Source organism: Pezoporus occidentalis, unplaced genomic scaffold (genome assembly GCF_034315485.1).
Source record: "Pezoporus occidentalis ecotype Australia unplaced genomic scaffold, CSIRO_AGI_Poc_V1 ctg39, whole genome shotgun sequence".
In the NCBI taxonomy this organism is placed as follows: Eukaryota; Metazoa; Chordata; class Aves; order Psittaciformes; family Psittacidae; genus Pezoporus; species Pezoporus occidentalis.
In genome coordinates, this window is record NW_026915713.1 from 2,245,768 (window position 1) to 2,262,181 (window position 16,414).

General features: G+C 39.9%; 1 protein-coding gene across 4 annotated transcripts in view; it reads right to left on the bottom strand.

Moving 5' to 3' along the window:
- Positions 1-1,385: 1,385 nt before the first annotated feature.
- NKAIN2 (sodium/potassium transporting ATPase interacting 2) overlaps positions 1,386-16,414 on the bottom strand; it is a 565,591-nt gene continuing 550,562 nt past the window's right edge. For 2 of the 4 annotated variants that reach the window (XR_009967345.1, XR_009967347.1), the window contains 3 exons: positions 10,186-10,267; positions 6,746-7,004; positions 1,386-4,465 (listed from right to left, as the gene is read on the bottom strand). Coding sequence is in view for 1 of the 4 variants with exons in the window: in XM_062632408.1 (XP_062488392.1) it covers positions 4,456-4,465; positions 10,186-10,267 (92 nt within the window). In the remaining 3 variants the exon portion in view is untranslated. The remainder of the gene's footprint in view (positions 4,466-6,745; positions 7,005-10,185; positions 10,268-16,414) is intronic. The other 2 variants (XR_009967346.1, XM_062632408.1) reach the window with 2 other exon arrangements.

Genomic DNA, 16,414 nt, shown 5'->3' on the forward strand with positions numbered 1-16,414 from the left:
TCCAGTCCATGGCTGGAGATGAAGTGTTATTACTGATGACAAGAAGGAAATATCTTTTACTGACCCATTCTGTGTTCTGCCACTTCTGTATGTGAATGAATAGCTAAAAGGGCAGTTTCTTTTATGGATGGTAATTACGTTTAATATTGCACATAGCTTGGAGCAGACTGATCAGCATAACAACTGTCTATGTCTCTCTCCAAGGAGCAGTGGACACAGTGCTGTCTGCAGTATTTCTATGTATTGATTCTTCAAGAAAACCTGGATCACCTTTAGTATCTGTTGCCAATCCACATGCACTGGGAAGTAGCCAGGTTCAGATTAGCTAGAAAACAAACTCAAAAAGTCTATGCTGTGTCATCGCAGCTACGCTGAAGAGACTTGTTGGTAGAAAGAAAGCAACACATACACACAGACTATTCACGGGTCTTTCCATTTTTGTGAGAAAAATCCTCATCCTCTGAGTAATTGCATTTGAAAATAAAACAGAGGACTGGAAATGAATATTTTACAGGTTGGAAGGTGTATGGAGTTTTTGCTTTGCCTACTATCAATGTGCTCAGATGAAGAGTGAGAATGCATGTGATTAAAACCTCTAGACACTGAGTTAATAGCCACTCCAATCTGGGGATCCAGGTATCAATAAATACCACACTAGCCTTTGTCAAAATGCTGTATGGCAGCTGAGGACTTAAATTAAGCAAGTGGAGCACAAACCACTTTTCCTTACCTGACTGAAGAGTATCACTTGCACTATAACTATGGCATAAAAAATCCTAATGACAATAGCTAATCTTAGTCTTAGGAGAGCATGACTGAGTATCTCAAATATGTATACTCTTCTGCTGTGCCTTTATTAAATGACCTCAGGCAAGCTGTCTATGTGAGCTCTATAAAGACGTTGCCTAAGATAGGATTTCACCATTTCAGTGACAGGATTTCATCATTTCAATGTAGGGACAATGAACCGCATATAAAAGAATATTAATGCTATGGAAATACCCATGTTACATAGCTCCTTCTTAACAAGGATTACTTTCACAATACTTTACACTCTTGGCAACTGTAAACCTATCATAGGCTTAAAATTCCTGATGAGTGGGCAAAAAAGCCCTGTTTTCTGTAGTGAAGAGTCTATTGCAGTCAACCTTGTAAAAGAAACATTTTAGTGTCAGTGATAATGAAAATGCCTGCTACCTATGACAGAGTTAAAATGGTGTCATGACCTGGCAGTTTCTATTCAGTGCTGTCACATCCATGCAGTGCACAGATTGGGACTGTCATCATGTAAATGCAGTAAGATTCTTTAGCCTGCATCGTTGCTCAGTTGGGAACAGTAATTCTAAGTTTCCTGTAAGTTGTGAATAGCAGCAGGGGGGCATGAATAGCTTGGAAACCTATATTTTTTCCATTTATTTTTTTTTTTAAATGCAAATTACACTAGTAAGTCAAAAAAATCACTTTTGTTAAAAATACATTCAGAATTAACAAATGCCAAAAGAAAAAAAAAAAAGACACATTTGGATTGCATCTCTTGCTTTCTGAATATTTAAGTTTATACCAAAAGCCCAGCCTAGAAAAATAACATTCTTTACTGGATTTTGAGGAGGATACAGCTGTACAAATCAAAAATGTCATCCAGATATTCTCACATTACTGTGCTCTAAACTGCTTTCAGAAGAGATCTGTCCACTAATCATTTAGTTTAGTAGTCAACAGTCCTAATTTTTTTTAATGGCGGTGCACTAACTGCAACTTAAGCAGGGTTATGCATACCAACTTCATACAGGTATGTATGTGTATATATATGTATACTGTGTGTATGTTAGTGTGTGTATATCTACTCTATATGTAACATGAATACGCATTTATATTGTAATCCTTAATAGTTAGATGTGCTTCCTATTTCCTAAGCACTTTACAAACATCAACAATTCAGACCTCACAATAAGCCTGTGAGGCACATATTATTCCCGTTTTATATTTGGGAAGACTAAGACACAGAGAAATTAAGGCCAAAATTTTCTAAATTAAAATCAGGCCTGAAAGCTACATGTAGACACTTCAGTAAATTGTCTGAATTCTAAAATTGCTAACTACCTGTACCTGCGGTTCCAAGGGAAATCACTGAAAGGTATGAAAAATTACCTTCTGAAAACTGGATTGCTGCTTAGGTGCCTAAACTGGTTTCTTTTCACCTTAAAAAATGATTTTTATAGAAATATGATTTTGATTAACTGGCACACAGGGAAAGCTAAAATACCCTGTTATGACATTTTTGTTCCATTTAAACCTCTACTTGTGTTTAATACTACACATCTGCTATATTCCATACTACATAAAAGTAAAAACTTTTGAAACTTCTCCAAAAATTTCAGCCTGGCACTTGGAGGCTGCATGATTTTTCAGGGCGTGAAAAACAGCTCTACCCAGAATGAACTCGGATCTTCAGGTACCCAAGTCTGAAAAGTTAAATTTGAGATGCAAATCAGCAATGAATGCTGTAACGGATCACGCCTAGGGACCAGCCTAACTAATTCACACAGAAAATCCCTAGCAGGATCTGGGGCTTGAGCCCTTGTCCCCCTTCACCAGAATCTTCCTGGTTTATGCAGCCCCTGTCATAGCTATTCTCGTGTATTTTATATACATAGACATACACACACACACACACACACACACACACAAATATATATATAAAAATCTCGCTGAATAAATGTAAGTATAGTTCCTGAACCTGTCCCATATCTTGTTTTTAATGGTGAATGCCTGTTCCTCTGTCATTGTCCAGAGTTGCTGCTTGTGACACTGTACATCCATGCAGACACAGCAAAGGGCACTGCTTTGTACAGGGATGGTAAGTGGTGTGAGTGCACAGGCCTTGGGATCCTGGGAGCTGTATGGGTGCAAGGGTTTGACCAGCAAGGTAAAGGGAGTTGCTCAGGGGCATCTCAAGCCTTTCCAAGCGCTGACCTTTCCTCTTGCCCTCAAAAGGTGCGTGTTCATCTCAGGTGTGGCAGCTGCGTGTGTTTGCCTGTGAAAGGTCTGAGCAAAGAAACTATGACAATCCAAGTTTCTGAAAAGCCTGAGCAAAATATTGGGTTTTTCCTAATGAAAGCCACCTAAGTGCTTGAAAATACAGATCAGATGTAGAACAAAACATACCTTCCTAGGAGTTCAGAGTATTTCATATACACATTGACCTACTAGCAAAATTCCCAAAGGCATCTTGTTGCCAACTACATAACAGCACAGGATTTTTTTCAGCCACAATAATACAGGAAGATAAAATACACATTCTAACACACAACAGATCCCCCAAATGTACCACAAAAATGTCTCCAACATTTCTTCAACTCAACTAGTCCCTCCCTGCCCTCCCCAACTGAAACAAAAAAAATAAAATATATGGATCCCTCATGGTGCAATTAGAAAAAAAAAAAGCTCACTTACAGAGAATTTTCAGTTGAAATTAGATATAAAAGAGTAAACGTAGTGAGTACATATTCAGTTGGCCTTTGTTGATATAAATCTGCAGATGCATCTGTAGTTAGTAAAAGACATTTAGGGATAGCTATAAAAGCACCTACAGTGCGATAAATGAAAACAGCAGGGTTAAGAAGCACTGTTTCTGCTGCTTATTTCCAGTAGGTTCAATTATTAGTTTCTGGTACCCCTTTCCTCACCCTGGCCTCCAAAAGGTCTCATTTCCTTTATTTTTTTTTATCTGTTAACCATTATAAAGTGTTTATTTCTTGACCACTGAGGAGTCTCAAAAGTAAAGCACTTCTCAGACAGCTGGCAGTTTTCTACTTGGTCGCTCTGGAGCTGTGGAGCAACAGAGCCTTATTCCCTGACATGAAAACAAAACAAAACCAAACAGAAGAAAACCACTGACTTAGAAATCGTTCAGAATTAACAGCAGCATGTTACTTCAGAAAGCTTGCACGGAGTTTCTCTGATGTGCAACGCAGTTGGGTTAAGGCAAGTATGAACTGTACAGCCTTCAGGGCAAACAATGCGCTGTCTATTGACTTCTGTTGCAAGTTCATCCTCGTATTTTTAGTGTTGTGTTGACTAAGGAGACTCGACATGGACAGGAGTGCAGAGGGGGCACCAAAAGCACCAAGTGGGCTGGGTTCATGTCTCAATCCAGATGGGCCACACTGGTAGTAGCCAGGGTAGGGAAGACCCAGAAGATTGCACCAATGCCTTTGCTCTGCCCCTATGGTGCTGGGAGGCAGGAGGTCCAAGGTAGGGGGCTGGGGCATCATCCTTAGTACCTATTAGAAAGAGGGACTGAAGGTTTCTGGTGTCTCACTGTTCAATCAGCTCTTATATATATATATTTTTAGCACAAAAACTGGGTAATTTTTTGCTCTTTGAAGAACCAGGAGGCCATCCTGAAACAGTTTCTTTGACAGGTCCTCTAGCCATGTTGAGTAGTCCTCATGTTTACTTTGACCTAGAGGAAAGACAGAAAAAGATAATTATCTATCTTATACATGTCTGATCACTGCCCTGTTGCTCTTGTACCCTTTTGTAAGCAAGTATAAGCCACCAAACCAACCAGTAGCAGTTCAGCTACACATGGAATGAAGAGGACAGAATGACAAAGTGTTTGCTCAGGTGGTTGCCTGGCTCTCTGGAACATTGTCAGAGAAGTCAGCACAGGTTTTCTCAACTGTTCTAAGCAGTAGTAATATTTAATTATAGGCAGAACTTTACCTCCATGGGTCAACTGGAAGATGACCTGACCTATAATAATCCATCAGAAATGTACCTGTTTTTATAAAAGCAAGAAGTGACGCAGTATGAGGACAAAAGGACTGAATCACAGGTGCCAGGGAAAACCACCTGAGGCTCAGTTGCAAAGCAGAGTGCATGTGCAAGTGCCACAGCCCCATACACGTGAACAGTGGAGTCCCAAATCTGTGTGTTGTAACACCAGCTTGCAGTCTAAACCAAGCAAGATGTTGTTGGTGGCGAGGCAAGGCTTACCTGGTAGTTTATTTAAATTAAATTTTGCCCATACTGTCTGAATCCCACAGACCTGAGGAGGTAATAATGCAGCAGATTTGGACTACACGAACTTGCTGAGTATCACAGTGGTTATACTCTAGGTGCCATTTTTTTGTGTCTTGCATATGTTTCATTTATGCTTAAAGTGAATGGTAAAGTAGGTAGTACCTTCAGGCTCAGTACTTTAAAGGCTCTACAGAAGGATCTGGACAGGCTGGATCCATGGGTCAATGGTATGAGGTTTAACAAGGCCCAGTGTCAGGTCATGTGCTTGGGCCACAACAACCCCATGCAATGCCCCAGGCTTGGGGAAGAGTGGCTGGAAAGCTGTTCAGCAGAAAAGGACTTGCAGATGTTGGTCAGCACCCGGCTGAACATGACCCAGCTTGTGCCCAGGCAGCCAAGAAGGCCAGCAGCACCCTGGCCTGTATCAGCAACAGCGCAGCCAGCAGGGCCAGGGCAGCGATCATCCCCCTGTACCTGGCTCTGGTGAGGCTGCAGCACAAATCCTGTGTTCAGTTCTGGGCTCCTCACTGCAAGAAAGACATTGAGGTGCTGGAGCGGGTCCAGAGAAGGGCACCAAAGCTGGTGAAGGGCCTGGAGCACAAGACTTATGACAAATGGCTGAGGGCCCTGGGGGTTTTTAGTGTGAAGAAGAGAAGGCTCGGGGGGACTTCATTGCTCTCCACAACTACCTGAAAGGATGATGCAGCAAGGAGGTGGCTGGTCTTTTCTCCCAAGTAACAAGAGGCAGGACAAGAAGAAATGGCCTCAAGTTGTGCCAGGGGAGGTTTAGATTAAATATTAGAAAAAATGTTCACCCTCACAGAGAAGGTGATCAGGCATTGGAACAGGCTTCCCATGGAAGTGACGGAGTCACCATCCCTGGAAGTGTTCAAAAAACATGTAGATGCCCTCAGTGATAGGGTTTAGTGGTGGACTTGGCAGTCCTGGGGTAATGGCCAGACTTGATGATCTTACAGGTCTTTTCCAACCTAGTTGATTCTATGATTCAGTATGTACAATTATCTAGACAAATACCCACAAACTTAGACTAGGAGACCATGACCAGTATAATGCATAGAAAAGATGGGACCAAGCAGTAAGGCAAATATATTAACCCCTCTTAAACCCCTCTGTCCCCGAGTTACTGACCTGAAATGCTTCTCAGATTTGGTGAAAGGTAGGATCTCATTAGCCAGAAACTATTGTTAAGTGCCTTTTAGTGAAAAGCAATGCCTCCCAGTAATGTGTAGCAAAATACACATAAGTGGGCATATATATATTTACAAACACATATATATATAAAGGGGTCTGTGTGCATGTAGGTGTGTGTGTTTCTATGCATATATAGTATATGTGTGTGTATATATATACATATATATATATATATATGAAAAATGCAAAGATTCACAGACTTCACAGTACATAAGTAAAGCAAGCTTCACTTCAGGGATGAACTGCTTTTGAGCAATTTCTCCGTGCATTAGGCATCAGCATCAGACAAGCATGCTTTTTTTTTTTTTCTCCGTTTCTTCTTTTCTTGGGCAAACAAGTTTACTGTGAAAAATGTAAAGAAAAATCTCTCTCCCATCCCTCCCTCCTTCCAACTGTGTTTAGAACAGTAATCATGCAGTGCAGTCTTGCTCCACAACTATAACTGTGTTTTTTCATGTGCAGCAGAATCAGTGCTTTGGAGTGCTTAGTCACCTTCTTCAGTCACTTTCTTCAGTCACCTTCCAAGAGCAGAATTTTCTCTTGACAATTGATTTCCACCATCTTATTGTGTTCTTGTCCTGTGGTCAGGAAATGAGCACTGACATCTCTCACACCGAATACCAGGAAGCTGCTTTTTAGTACATCAGCTGTGGCCAGGAGGTACACGAGCACCAGTTCTGTCCCATTCTGTTTAAAAAGCGTATTCGTTTTGAAGGGACTGTCTAGGCTTCTTGGCTTGTACAGCATGGAGCACGCTGCTAGCACTTAAATAGTAAGAAAAAGCCATTTGTAACAAATGTCATTACAAGAATTCTTCCCCAAAACACCAGTGTTTTATTTAAAACATAATTTTAAATTGAATATGGTTTTCTCTTTAAAGTAACCTGATTTAAATTAAATGTGAAATTGAGAGAGATAATGTGGAGAGTTGTGATTGGAATTCAAAGCCTAAAATACAGAGAAAAGAAATAAAGTGAGCCTGAATCTAATAATTTTGAATGTTTTAAGGAAACAGTAGCCAAGATAGTCATATCAGTTCACTATCGACAGATAATGCTTCTTTTTCATAAATAAATATTTTTTTTCCTTGGGCATCCTGTTCATTTATGGTAGTTTTGCATAACTCATGAAATTCCACAAAAATATACTGTATGCATTTAAATGGAATTGGAATGTTCTTATAAGTAGAGCTTGATTGATACCACGAAGAAAAAGTAGTAATTCTTTAGAGAAAAAGTACTGACACAGTAGAAATGTAAACATGAGGAGCCTGAGTAAATCAATATAATAATTTAATTGCATATGTAGTTTTGTGTAGGTTCAGTATAACCTCCAAAGTAACAAAATGAAGTGCTAACTAGCATACACAAGGAAACTGGTTACAAAACACTGCGGCTTAATAGTTAGCAATTACTAAACCCAGCATTCCTCCAGGATAATAATTAAACAGTGCATGTATAAACCAGTTAAAATTGATTTAAATCACTTGGCTATAAGTCTGTCTGTCTTGAACTGAAATAAAAGTTTGTGTTGATGGAATTCTGTCATCGCAATCCACTAAATCAATTCACATGAGTAAGCAGTATGCGGGTAATGACTGGGACCTGCCACACAACTTTTATGTCTTCTATTTGTAATGGTTCTGTATATGAATCAGTCTGATAGATGTAGGGGGGGTTCTTTGTGCTTATTACTGAAATACAAGTTGAAATTTGCATTTTGACAGAATCTGTACAACCATTAGAAGCTGATATTGTTTTGGTAGGCTCTTCAAAGCTGAGGCCATATGTTCTCCTTGACTTTGTAGCATGCCTAGCTCAGCTACAGGTGCTACAACACCACAGACAATGGTAAGAGATATATAATTAGTAACCAAATGATTTAAAGGCAACTACCTCCTATTTCTCTCATAAACAAAGAGCTCTACAAGTTGCATTCAGTAGGAGCCTGAATAGTTCTTTGGTGAAAAAGATCTCTAGGGAACCAAACCCCTCCTCCCAGCAACTAAAGCTTTTAAGCATCAAGTATGGCCTGCTGTTATCATATAAGTGTGTTTTGATTTCCAGTATGTGATATTGCTGTAAACAGTGCAACAAGCAGATAAAACCACGGCTTGATTAATTCGAATTTGTCACTCCAGTACCTAACAGTCTGCCTGCATTACAGAGCAACTGCAGTGTGAATACATATGCATGTGTTCCTGCTGTGCCCCAGCTGTAAATAACAGAAAGGTATTACTAAATGCTGTGAAAGTCTCCTAAGGACAGACTGTAGCAATTCTAGAGAACCTTGTCAAATACTATACAGTCAGAAGGAAACATGAAGTGCCTTTTTTTGATCTGGCTGAGACACAGCAATACTTTTGTGGGTTGACTGGACAAAACATCAGCTCACATACTGATTTCTGTCTCTCAGTTAAGACAGTGAAATCATCTATACTCCCATGAGAATGCAGCATTGAAATAAGGCGGCACACGGTTTACATGGATTAATCATGTATCTCTTTGTGTCAACTACAAGCTTTATAATATTGACTTTTTTTTTCTTTTTGTTTTTTTTTTTTTTCCACAGGTCTAGCTTTCTTTCCAGCCAGTATGAAGTCAGTCAGTAAATGTAATCTGCTGTACTGGAAGGAACATGGAGAACATAAAGAGAATGGAATAATATCTCAGCTAGAGGGCTCCATATATTGATGACAAGGTATGTTATACTGAGAAAGAAATAGGATTAGAATTGTTCTAAGTACCTATGAGCTGCACATAATGCTAGGAAGGAAGTAACATTTTCTAAATGCACAACACCGTGCCAAAAGTGCAGGTGAAAATTCTTTACTTGAGCAAAGACAGATGGGAAGCTGAAGTAAAGATGGCATTGGAAATAGGCACTATTGTAATTTGAGATTATTAGAAAGCTCCTAGAAGAGCACCCAAAGGGCCCAATCCTAAACACTACCCCCGAATTGATTGTACCAATGATAAAGGAGTAAACGCCATTTCCATGCAAAAATCCAGTAATCCATTAGCAGATTTGCTTCCACTAGTCAGAAGACACACTTGAAAGTGAATGGAAGTGTATGTTGGGATGGATATTTTTTGCCTGTATTTAGCTCATTTCCTCAAAAGAGATATTAAACAAAGAAACAAAGAAAACAAAGTAAATTTTGACCCCTTCTGAGCTGTTCCATGCTGTGCTTTTACCATGTAGGCCAGTGATGGTAAATAAAGAACATTTCAAAAGGCTGTGGCAGTAAGGTAGGATTTATCTGGGCAGTCAGGACTGTTCTGAATTGCAGTTGGCATCAGTACAAGAAATATTTGGAGATTATTATTCCTGGACTGGTCTATGGTTGGGTGTCAGCTCTAGTGAGAATGTACTCCAGTTGTGTGTATGTGCTGAGATTTGATTAGCCATTTAATCCTCAAATACATCAAGCTGCACGCTAGGCAGTGGCCAGAGTTCTCACTCACTGGTTAAGTAAAATACTGCTTACTATTTTAACTGGTTTTAAAAGGCAGATGTTGTTACATTTGGTGCCTCAGTGAACAGATGCGCTGCTAAGACAAATGCTAAATACATCCACTAATTTACCAAGTTGCTGAAATTTTGATAAATCTTAATAAACCCCACTTTTTTGCAACCAAGTTTTGTCACATCTGACTATTTTTTACTACACCAAATTCACATTGCCTTTGAGTGGAATGAAAATTGGGGAAATCAGGTGAGAGCTGGATGCTATTTAAACAACTGTGACACATTATATCCTGCCCTAAGAAATCATTATAATTCAACAGAAATGTAACGTTGATTCTTAAGTGTAGCTTGAATTCAGTCTATCAAAGAGGCTTCTGCCTCTTCTGAATTTCAAAGTCACATCATCTTTCAGCTTAATGATCCTTTAATATCAGCCTGCCACTCTGCAGAATATCTCAGAAGTTAAGTACTTACATATACATGGGCTGTAGCTGTAAATGAGATGTCTTCTGTGGACCTTGATAGCCGTAAGAGTCAAATCCACCTATGAAATCAACTGAAAGGGGGGAAATTGCTTTTATTAGAGACATCTTTTCAGAAGTGATAGGCACTATGATTCAAGAACCACCCAGCACACAAATTATTTTTTGATGGGCCCTTTATTATCTGTTAAAATTAGACCAGCTAATTGTGGAGATGCAGAATAAGGGTAAAACAAGTAAAGAAAGGCAAAGTCACTTTTTAAATTTTAAAATCAAATTCATTTTAAAATCACAGAAAGACAATGAGGGACTCATAACAGCCCTCTGTCTATCAGAAATATCCACACATTCCTCTTTTTAAGTAGAACACCTCACTGGAGTACAAACCAACATGCTATTCATATATTACAAATGCTGAAACCCATTTATTAACTGGCATGAATGCATTGCTTCTGACTGTGATTACTCTGTCTGGCTTGCTGTCATGCTTGGCTCAGTGATGTAGAGGAGAGAGTGCATTGATCCAACTCTGTCTGAGAGACAAAAGTTTCTCTGATTCCCTGCTTTGACATTTGGGTTGAAATGCACGAACAGAGGGTTGGAACAATTTATCTGAGCTTCAGAGATGAGGCTTCACAGATCTGAGGAAACCAGCTTTTCTCTCAAGGTGCTGGAGGTCTGCAGGAAGGTTGTAGGGTGGGAGTTATTTATTAATTCACACCACTGACAGTTCCCCATGGTCTTCTCATGTTTATTTTAAATGATTTCCAGGCCATTCAGTCCTATCTGAGCCTGAGACCCCTGTTTCTCTGCTATAACACTTTCTTTACACTGGTAAAAGCATACCCTTTGCTTCCTTTGCTCTGGGAGACCCAACTATTGGCTTTTGGGGGTTATTTGTGGATAGTTCTCATCCCTGAAATATTGTCTCTTACATAGCAGATGTGAATTTGACTTTACTTTGATAGAAAAGGGCCAAAGAGTTCAGGTACGTGTCCTGGGTTCAGCAGTAGCAGTCATGTTTCTCCTTTGTGGTAGCTGGTGCAGTGCTACCACCCAGTCAAATTGCCTGACTGGGTTTAAACCACGACAGTATGTAAGTGCATTTTTCACAGGTCAGGGCACTGTTACTGACAGACTGGCTCTGTGTACATTAAATGCAAAAAATCCAGAAAATGTTCTTTGACGGAGGATAGCTTCTTCTGGACCTAAAATGTAATAACATTCACATAAAAATAATGAAATGTCAATTTATCACTACTGGCTTGAGAACTTTCACAGTGGTTGGATTCCTTAAAAGTTGCATTTATGAGGTTATTTTATCCTAAAGTACCCCTCAATATGTGTCATGCTTAACCACATTTATCATGCAGTAACAGGCATTCCAGACATGTTACAAAATCAAATTCTTGTACCTCTCTGTCCAACATGTATTTTGAAAGCAAAGAGCTACCAAAACAGTAGAGTGGACTGGTACAATATGCCTGCATTGCAATCACAGACATGCTGAACCTGTCATCCACCTTCTTCCCTGGCACGAATGGCCCCTGCAGAAATAATTTTGCCCATTCTGTGCTCTGTGGTAGCATTACATATACTCCTATCCCAGAAAGATGTGTTACTGAATTAATTCCTGACATCTCTAATGAAGAAAGTTCTATAGTCTCTTTGTGGTGCCTTTCCCTGAGACTAACTTCCTAATGTCTAATTTAAACGTAATTTCCTGCAAATTAACTACTTTCTACATTCTGGCCTTTTGTCCCCATGGATATAAAGACAAATGAAGAGGTTTTTTTACAACTACTTTTAAGCATTTTCGAAAAGTGTTTTCATGCTATCCATCTTTTTCAGATTTATGCATACATAATTCTTTCAAATTTTTCTCACAGTGCATGTTTTCAAGCCTCTGCATTTCCAAGCCTGACGATCCTTTCTCAGTCTACTTGTTTTCCTTACAGTGGGGTGCAAAAATCAGGACTGACTGGAACAACTGCCATGTAGGTCTTCTGTACATTACTTGAACTAACACGATGGAGTTTCTGCCTTTTATTTTTTTTTTTAATTTCTCCTTTTCAACAGCATCATACAAATGCTTAATAACCAGATCTTTATTTTTATGTTTTTACACTAACTGTAGTCTAGCCAAGTAGTCCATATTTTATCTGAAGACACTTGATTGGTTCTTCTCCACAGGAGTTCTTTTGCACTTGTCTGTACTGAATCATCTTCTTGACTTCAAGCCACTTTTCAAGATCATTTTTACTTCTAATCCTATCTTCACAAGTGTTCATACCCACCCCAGTCTTGCTTCATCTGAAATTTTTACAAATATTGTCTCCTTGATCATCCTTGCTGTTAACAAAAATAATGAAGAGAATTCTTTCTCTAGCCAAGGACCTAGTGGGATCCCACTTGAAATGTCATCCTGACTGGTTAATAACTAGTTTTCAAATAGAGTTTTAAACAATTCTGCACACCACCTATGATGACTACATCTGGACACTATTTCCCTGGCTTGCTCACAAACCTTTCATAGGGTTAAAATCTTGCTAAAATCAAGATAAATGCCATTTCTTGGTTACTACTTATTGTTTGTAGCTATCAGAATAACTTTATTACAATGTGGTTATGTCTTTGGGAGCATTCTAAGTTTATAGGCACAGAACAAAGAATTCACTGTAGGAATATTGTTGATTGAAGAGCTAGGCTGGAAGGAAACAAACCCATTTTATTCAAATACAAAGACTGCAGCAAAGAGAATAGATGTTTTTGCTGTAGCTAAGGTTTGTTGTTCTCTTGACCAGTTTTCTGTTTTTTTGTCATTCTTGACCTCTAACACTGCAAGTCAGAAAATACCTGTGTTGGACTGAGTGTCTCACTGGTGTCAATCATGTCACATTATGGATGTTGCTCATATACATTTGTCCAGCTTTGCATTTCCTGTGCACTTCCTAACACCCTTCAAGCAACTGCTAAACCATTATTAGAAGGCTGCACGCACAGATACCCTGTTTTGCAGTCACAGGGCAAAAGGTCTTAAGGATGATTTTAGGGCTGTTTTCAGAAAGCTAAACCAGTGTGTTAAGAGAAAGGTTTCTTTGAGTAAAAGGAGTTTGTGTGCATGCTGAACATCTCTGCATGATTTGTGTCTTTGCCCTGTTGCACAGAGTAAACACAGACTATTAACAAGTCAGACTGTCAAGTGCAAACAAGGCAATCTTGTAGAGACATTTCTGTGTTCAGCTGACTGTGGAACTTCCCATGTGTGTAACCAAATGATGTTAGGGCAGAAAGTACTACTGTGACCTTGTAGTAGGCATACAATGGCTTCTTACACGCAACAACAAACTTTGCAAGATAGGTAAATGTAGGTAATAGAAAGTGAACTCCAATACAGAAGGATTTCAGTAATTTCTTTGTAGCAAGGTTTCTGAATGGTGGCAGTTTCTTATCACTGGAAAGCCTGCGGTGTCCAGACTGTGCTAAAAGCTCCCTGTGGACTCAGAGCTAGTTTCTTTAAGCATGCAAAATGGTGCCCTTTCTGAAGGCATTTTATCCTGGCTGTGCCTGAAAGGTCACTGAAAGTGTCGTACGACTGATACATTCCTGGCAGCAATAACATGAGATGAATAAAACAAGGCTCATTAGTTGAATCACTGCAGAGGCTTTCCATCCTTAACCTAATCCATCAAACACATTTTTGACTATTCTATTTTACATTCATCTTACATATCACTGTTACCAGAAGTGGCTCTTTATGTTTTGCTTTAGTAAAAGCACATGTGCAAGTACAAATAAACATAGAATCCCATTCCTTTTGTCGTGAGTTGACCCTGGCTGGATGCCAGGCACCCACTCTGTCACTCCCCCCCTCAGCTGGACAGGGGAGAGAATATAACAAAAGGTTTGTGGGTCAAGATAAGGACAGGGGCTCAGCCTTGACCAGTGGTGCATCTGTCTTGGAGCCGGCCGGCACTGGCTCTACTGGACACAGGGGAAGCTTCTTAACAGAAGCCACTCCTATAGCCCACCCCTGCTACCAAAACCTGGCCACACAAAGCAAATACACCGTTGAAATATTAGGTGCTGAGATGCTTTTTTTCTGAGCTGGACTTGAATATGATACTAGCAGTACTATTTATCTGTAAAATGCATTACAGAAATCTACCTGGAGTATTTGCTTCCTTTGCTAGTGTTAAGGGGCTTGTCAGGCATGTGACTGTGGTTACAACTTTGACACAGACTGGAGATACAGGTCAATACAGAGACATATTTTCTATTACTAAGCACCCACAGTGATGTGAAGTTTCAGCCTCTGCTCATAGTCACAGCCCTGCTGTCTCTGGTGTATATCAGGACAGAATGAGAAGCATAAACAGGTTTAGCATTTTTCATTTCTGGAAGTCTGTGGTGTACAGAGGGACCATTAAACTGGGATGCACAAAAAAGATCTCATTAGCATATGGGAGAAGGGACTTTCTAGAAAATGGGTAGTGAGAAGCACTGAAGCTGATGAAATCAACAGATGGACAAAGAGAAAGGAAACAGTGCAGAATAAAAGCAGTAACATCTTCCTGTAGAAAACAAAAGGAAAGGTACTGAATAGGAACCAGAAGACTATACACTACTCTACTTACAGAAATTTTCCTCTGTAAAATACAAATACAGAAGCACAAACATTCAGATTCTCAGCTAATATATACATTTACAGCTCCAGTGACTTCACTGAAGCAATGATAATCTACATTAGCTTAGGACCTGACCTAAGGAGTCCTTTAGGGCATATATGTATAGAAATGTGACTGACACTGTGTCTTTCCTTGCATTTTAGAAGACATGCAAGATATGTAAGTAGACAGGCTAAATATGAAAGCATATTGAGTTTAGGAAGGGGAAGAAGGATGAGTGGCTTTATCTGTAAAGAAAGAGAATGGTTGGGAAATAGCCATGTACTTGGCCAACCTGTGACCTGCAGCATGGATGACTTCTTGACTTCTTTCAGACCCTTTCCTTACTTTGTTTCTTTGCTGCTATTGTTTGTTTTGCTGACTAGCTTATCTCTATTCCAGATGCATGAGGTCCTGCCTCTCACAATGGTGAATCTACTGCCAGCACTCAATCCTGCCTTCATCACCACATCTATTTCCTGCCTGAGGCTCCTTCTTTAAAAGTGAAAATGTCTTTTGTAGCAATTTCTAACAAATATCTGATTTCTTATTTGGTAATTCTTCATTTGATAGTTAAGAGGGTGATTTTTCTCACTGATTCGTCTCTCCTCCCTTATTTTGTCCATCTGCTTGATGAAGTAGATTGGCTCCTCCAGATTTATTAGTTCCATCCCAGACAACCCCATCACCTCCTCATCCACTTCCCTCCTCCTATCTCCAGCTGTTTCTCTGCACTCCATCTCTTCCATTTCTTCTATGAGCAAGCTGATAATTTAGTCCTCCTTTCTTCAGTTTGCCAACCTTTTTCACTCCTTTTGCCATTCATTTCCCCTTCTCTCTTACTACAGTTACAAGAATTTTGTTCCATAAAAATTCTGCTTGTCCCAGTGACAGACTCTTTCTCTTGATCATTTTTTTGCAATTCCCTCCCAATACAAACACACATAAATCCCTTTAATAAAAAAATCATCCCCACCCTTATCCCTTCTTGTGCCATTCCCTCTCCTGAGAGGTTCCAAACACTTTCAGGAGCTACTCTCCATCTCTGTAGAAGATTTTCTCCCACCTTGTGTTCTGTCCCTTGCATACAGATGGAACTGCAGTCAGATTACCACTTCCTATCCAAATTGGGGTATTGGTAACCCAGCGCACACAGCCCTCTCCATGGTCATCCAAACACCTTTCACACAGCCACTGCTCTTTTTCCTGAAACCTTTGCCTCGCTGGCCTCTGCTGTCTCCTCTGTAGGTGCTCACCTTCCTCCTCACATCATTCGTCACCTTTCTTGCTGGTTCTCCCTCCAGGATGCTGCCAGAGTCCCATGAGCAGTAACATCTGCCTTTAATTTTTCTCCACCTCCTGTAAACTGGGTAATTGTACTCTCAAATGGAAGTGCTGCCATTGGTGGGGTGTCACAGATTACCTGGCTTGTGCTCATTCTTCTCCTTCTATACAAACTGAAATCTCAGCTTCTCTCTGTGATATTTATCTGTGGATAATTAAACATCAGTTCCAGGTCAGCATGACTAAAACTTGTACCTTAGCCACTCCTCC